The sequence below is a fragment of the Chroicocephalus ridibundus genome, chromosome 12 (genome assembly GCF_963924245.1).
Source record: "Chroicocephalus ridibundus chromosome 12, bChrRid1.1, whole genome shotgun sequence".
Taxonomy (NCBI): domain Eukaryota; kingdom Metazoa; phylum Chordata; class Aves; order Charadriiformes; family Laridae; genus Chroicocephalus; species Chroicocephalus ridibundus.
Window position 1 is genome coordinate 2,970,773 of NC_086295.1, and position 6,000 is coordinate 2,976,772.

Genomic DNA, 6,000 nt, shown 5'->3' on the forward strand with positions numbered 1-6,000 from the left:
AAGCCATGAGCGATTTTAGGAAAACACTGAGTTCACAGGCATATTGTGAATGGTGAGCTATCAGTATGGTAGCTAATCAAGAGCTCGCAGCACCTTGACGTGTTCATTTATAAATGCATGTGCCTGCCCCTGAAGAAGAGAAATTTTTGCTATATTAATTCCTCACAACTCTATAGAGAAACTCTCTTTGTAAGAGCTGGATGGGCCATGGGGTACTTGGCAGTGCGGAGGGGCTGTGGAGGGATTGGTGATGTACTCCAGCACACGTCTATTCATCTTCTGCTAGACAGTGCTCAGACTAACGAAAAGGTCTGCAATTTCCACTGAGATAAATAATCCTGGGGAACATCTTCCTGAAAATGAGACCCGTGTTGTTTATAAACCCTTTATCAGCTCGGAGCTGTTGATCTCCGTTGTCCCAAGGAAAGATACTTCCATAAGAAAAAAAAAAATGAAAAAAATTAATAAGAATTTTCAACAAATTCTAGTTGAAAACATCACATTGTGATGGTCGGGATATGTTTCGAATGCATGCTATCACCAACTTGCCGCAGAATAGCGAGTGCTATCCCAGATTACAGACAAATCCCAAGGCAGGGACCCACCAAATGAGCTGATGCAGCTCTCGCTGCCGGGGGGAGGAGGGACCTGCATCTGTTACCGGATCTTGGCTCTTCTGCAGGCTTTGTAGACCAGAACTGCAGCCAGAAAAGTCAAGCTAATGTATATGCATGACACGGAAACAAATTTCCATCTGGCTTCTCATTTTCAAGCATGTCTATTTTCAAAAGATAAAATGAACGTACGAGGTAAATATCACATCCAGACCCAGGGCATAAATAAGTTTTTAACTGTTAGTGATTGGGGTAGACCTTTGTAGAGACACTTGACCTGCTCTTGGCCAGTCCCAGTTGAAAACAGAGATGTTTTCTGGTGGCTCACGCACCATTGGTCAGCTCATGTCCCGAGAAAGGTTAGCTCATGTTTTTCTCACCCTTGTGGCTTTGAATTATTTCAGCTCTCCACACTCTATTTAGATTTTTATCTTTCATCTGTCCTTGCAGTTTCCTTTTCAACTTCTACCACTACTTCTACATGCTGACAAACGTCCTCTTCTACGTCAGTTCGGCAATCAACCCCATCCTCTACAACCTGGTGTCTGCAAACTTCCGACAGATCTTCCTCTCCACACTCACACTCCTGTGCCTGCCATGGAGGAAGAAGAAGAAGCGACTGGCCTTCACCAGGAAATCCAACAGCATCTCCAGCAACCACACATTTTCCAGCCAGGTCACAAGGGAAACTACATACTGAAGCCAAAGGAGGAAGGGAAGCGCGTTTCATGGTGGAGTCAAAACTTGAGAGAGGCCTCTGTGACTTTCGTGCATGGTCTCCAAACTCACGTAACACAAGTGTGTTTAGCAAAGTCATTTTTGTTGGAAAAATAGGCTTTGTGTTGCCAGTAACTTTGAGGTTATTTTAAAGCATTGGCCTTGCCTCTTGTGAGTAATGTCTACACGTTTTGTAACTTCAGTCTGGCATAAATCCAGCTGCGGTGTTAACTGGGAAGCCAAAATATGTTAAACTTAGGCAAAACCATACTGCATTTCATCCTTTTCTCAGTGCAGAGATGCCATGTTCCCATCCAGGGGTTCGAGATCACGTCTCTTGGTGGCACCGAGCAGAGAGTCTGATGGGGAGAAAGCAGTTTTGAACAGAAAGGGCTGTTTTCTGTTTTTGGAGAATGGACATGCTCATCTATGGGATGTTCAATGAGTGAAAACTCAGGGAGCCAGATGGTTGTTTTAGAAATATGTCTAAATCATGATTAATGTGACCTAGGTGCTCAAGAGAGCCACTCTGGCTCCTTGAAATTAAATAACAACAGATGATGCCTTACCTAGATAGGGGTGGCTGTGGCCTGGGAAATGGGAGTCATCTTTTACCTTAGGGCATGTCTAGTGCCTGGCACAGCGAAGCCCCTCTCTCGCTGGTATTGGTACTGCAACACCAATACATTATAAAGTCTCTAGCAAAGAATGCAGAAACTGTGCCCAGCTGGAGCGCTGAAAATGAACAGAAACGGAAAATCTTACTGTTGCCGTACAGCCAAATGCTATTTTTTACCAGGGAGAACAGTTAGCTGCCCTGCATTGAGGTGAGAAAACTCCAGGCTGATGAGGGCTCCGGGCTGCTGAGATAAGAGCAACCTGCCCCAATTCTGTGGGACCTTCAGATTTTTCCCATTCTTATTCCCGTTTTACTTGTTTCCTCACCATTTTCACAAGGCTGATGTCTCAGAGGTTATATAAGTTGCAGGCAGCAGGGCCTCTTGTTTTACCTTTTGTTTTATTTCTTTTTGCTACCAGACCTGTTGTCACACTGAGCTGCACACACAAATCTTCAGATAGTGTGGATGAAGAACACAAGAAGGTTTAAACTGGGGAGCCTTAGCTCTTAAACACCTCTTTTAAGGAGGCAGAGGAACAGAAACAAGACCTGAAAATTCTCTTTGAAATTTCTCAGCTGGCCAGGACAGGTAGCGTGAACTTTTCTCCCATATAGTTCCACCTCTTACAGCCCGCTATACGATGCAGCAAATTGCTCTAGAGCCTTTAGCGCCAGAAATCACAGGCTTCTGGGACAAGCTAAAGGGCTTTCCCTGCTGTCACATCACCAGGTGGTGACCTGCATGGAGCTGGAACCAACCAATCATCCTGTGCAACCTCTGCTGTGGTTTTGCTGGTGGTGACCTTGCGTCCCCTTTCCCACCACGCTTGACTGGGAGAGCAGGGCTTGCCTCTTTATGATGACAAACTAGAAGAGTCACTTGGCTCAATTCAGCTTTCTGGGCTTTGCCTGTACCCTCTCACTCTTCAGCTGATGAGCACACTTGGTACGTAACAGAAGTCTTGATGCTGGAGATGTGGATCTGGCCCCAGTCAACCCTCACACAATGATGGAGACCCGTTACTGACCCACTGGGTACCGCTGACTTCTGCTAGAGGTGTGGTATCCCATGGGTTAGGCCCTGTGGGGCTCAGGGTGTAGAGAAAACACTTGTGGGGCGTTTGCTGTGAGTTTTGAGTGTTAGCTATCTACTTCCAAGGCACTTATAACCTGGCAGTTGTACAGAGCTAGGTACCATGCTAGAGCGGGCTACCATCAGCCATGACCTCCAACCGCATCTACCAGGGATGGGAGATTATTTTAATGCCTAGTACAGAACCACTCCAAAAGAAAGGGCTCAAAATATTAGTGGGGGCTTTAGCTTCTTCTGATTCCGCCAAACTGCAAGCTCTGTCCTGTCATGCCTTCTTTTAATTTCTTGCCCTGGTTGTATCAAACAGAGGGCAGAGATTGTATTTGACAAAGCGCTTTTGTCGCTCATGCACAGTTGACTCCTCTTTGGCAAGAAAAACAGGTAATGGCACACACACCAACAAAAAAAATATCAAAAAGGAGACTGGTCTCTTTGGAAGGAAATCTGTGAGGAAGCAGCGATTGTTATCTATGTGCATGTTAGAAATGGCTTGGGCAGGTTGGAAGAAGAAGGTCTAGAAGACTTGTACATACTGCCCTGTTGAAAAGTCCAGGTATGATGAGCAGAGGAAGAGGAGTCTTAATGTCACACACTTAACATTGGCCTTCCAGGCAAGGGACTCTCAACGTTTCTGGAGAGGACCCAAATTTTTTAACTTCGCCTCTAAATCGAGTTAACAGCTGGGAGGCAGTTCCTGAAACCTCCCACGGAAGCTGTAACTGTGCGTTGCTTTGACTTTCGGTAGGATTCAACATCCTGCGTGTCTCAGTTGCTTTGGAAATGTTAAACATTATTAATATACTTGTTCAACACCAACCTGCTGAAATGTGCTTGATTATCTTAGAAAACACTGTACAAAAACTGTTGTTTCACGTAAAATGCTTGGCTTAGATTTTCCTTACTGAGATACACTGGCAGCTTGCAGAATATTTGATCGCAGCTCAGAGAAAGCGGTCGGTTTGGTTTTGATTTGACATGAAAATGGGAACAAGCTGGAGTAAAAATGAACTTATCATAAGCTCTTTCTGCAATGTTTATTGGGTCGAGTCCTGAAGAGCTGACTACGTGGGGGGATTTATCCAAGCGGTTCGCTGGCTTCTACACCTCCGTCCCTGCAGTTTCGCGCAGGAGCAGACCTGAGTCTATGGCCTTAATCTGAGATTGCAGCTCAAAGCTACCTCTTCCACGGGCCAAATCTGACTACGTTGAGCTGAAAAGTGTAGGTCACAGCTGATTTCATCCTCTTTCCCCTCCTCGCGTAGTTTTGCTATATTTGACCCAGAAATTTAGTTCCCTTGAGCACAAAGAATTGCGGATAACTCACTGCAAGACCCCATGGTTTTGCAAAGGAAAGCATGATCCCGTAGAGAAGAAAAAGGTACAAACTGCCCAGTCTATACCAGAAAAATGGTTCTTTCCATGCCTTTTAATGACTACTAACCCAACAAGGTTTAGCTTTAAACCTAATCAAGGGAAAGTGGCTTCTGCCATTAGAAAAAACGCGTACTCCCATCCTTTGTATTCCCGTCTTGTCTGAACTCCCCGCTGGGGCAGAGAGGTGAGCGTTGGTGCGGCACGATGTTAATCTATGCAAATTTCCAGTAAGTGTTCTGAACTGTTTTGTTTTAACTAAAAAAAAAATCTGTTGAACCCACGGAGGTGAAGTGCTGCCGGAAGGATCCTGGGAAGTTCCCATCCGAAGAGAGTCTATCTAGTGACCTCTTCAAATATCATTTTGAGGTTTCGTTTCTCTTCAAAGCGTTCTCGTCAGGGCCGTCCATTTGGCAGCGCGTGCAATCAGATTTACACGGTCTATTTGGAAATTTCCCCCCAGACAGGACTTCCTCACTTTTCTCTTTTTTTGCAAAGCGCGCGAGACCTCGCTTCAAAAACTGAATGGCGGAGTGGTGTGAGGAGGGTCAGCGGGACACGTGCCGTACGCGTGACGATAGCAGGACCTTTTGCATTTATAGCATCGAACGTTTAGCGAAAGGCAGCTCCCAGGTGCGCTGTTGCTGCCGGCAGCTCCTGCTGCAGGTTTGAGCCCATCCTCTGCGTGGCTCCGTCAGTACCTGCCCTCGGGGAGGGCACGAGAGCCCTGGACCTTTCCCGTGCAACGCCGCGAGTCTCAGTCCGGTACCTACCTGGTGGTGACGTTTGGTGGCTGCTTTAAACAACGCTGTATCTGCTTGAGCTCCGTCCGGTTGTTGACATTACAGCTCAACGAGTCCTTCTGCTCTCAGTCTGGATTCGTTTCGTAGGAAAACAGAAATCGCTAACCCAAAATTTCATGATGCTGTGTCCTGGCTGTGTGATCAAGAGCCCTTCCCCAGCCGTGCCACCTGATAGTCCCGCACATATTGTATTTATGGCAGATATTTTTTTAAAGCGCACCTTTTTTTTTTTTTTTTTTTCCTCGGAAATACAAAACGTTGATGTGCTTTATTTTCTGTGGCCTGTTGCGCAATGGGGAAAAAAAAAATGAATGTTAAAAATGTGTCAGCGTCTCCTTTGTAATATTTTCTGTGACAAAGGGAAGGAAGAGGGTGTGAAATCCTTTTGTGTAGCAATGGGAAACTCTCTTTCAATGTAACGTGCTATTATTGATACTGTATTTACTGAACAAACTGTCATGAAATGGTTACTTCCCATTATAGCCTTTGTACTGTATGGTATTTTATTTTATTTTATTTTGACATTTATGGATCCTAAGAAATAAATATCCGAATTTAAGGCTTGGGCTGGTTATGCTTGAAATGGCAGCACAGGCTCTCTGGTTGTGGTCTGAACTGGTGAAATCCCATTGACCCCCTGAAAGGGGGTTGTAGCAGGGCGGGGGCTGGTCTCCTCTCCCAAGGAACAAGCAACAGTTTTCACAAATTCAGACACTAGAGCCCTCTAAAAACGCAGTTTTCCCTAGAATTGGAAGAGACCTTACTGAAAAGAAAATCACTGGA

The 6,000-nt window shown here is 45.5% G+C and overlaps 1 protein-coding gene across 1 annotated transcript in view; it reads left to right on the forward strand.

Moving 5' to 3' along the window:
• The window catches only part of NTSR1 (neurotensin receptor 1), a 61,100-nt gene extending 55,324 nt beyond the window's left edge, over positions 1-5,776 (forward strand). The window contains exon 4 of the mRNA XM_063350247.1: positions 1,065-5,776. Within this exon, the coding sequence (XP_063206317.1) occupies positions 1,065-1,314 (250 nt within the window). The 3' untranslated portion in view covers positions 1,315-5,776. The remainder of the gene's footprint in view (positions 1-1,064) is intronic.
• Positions 5,777-6,000: the final 224 nt, after the last annotated feature.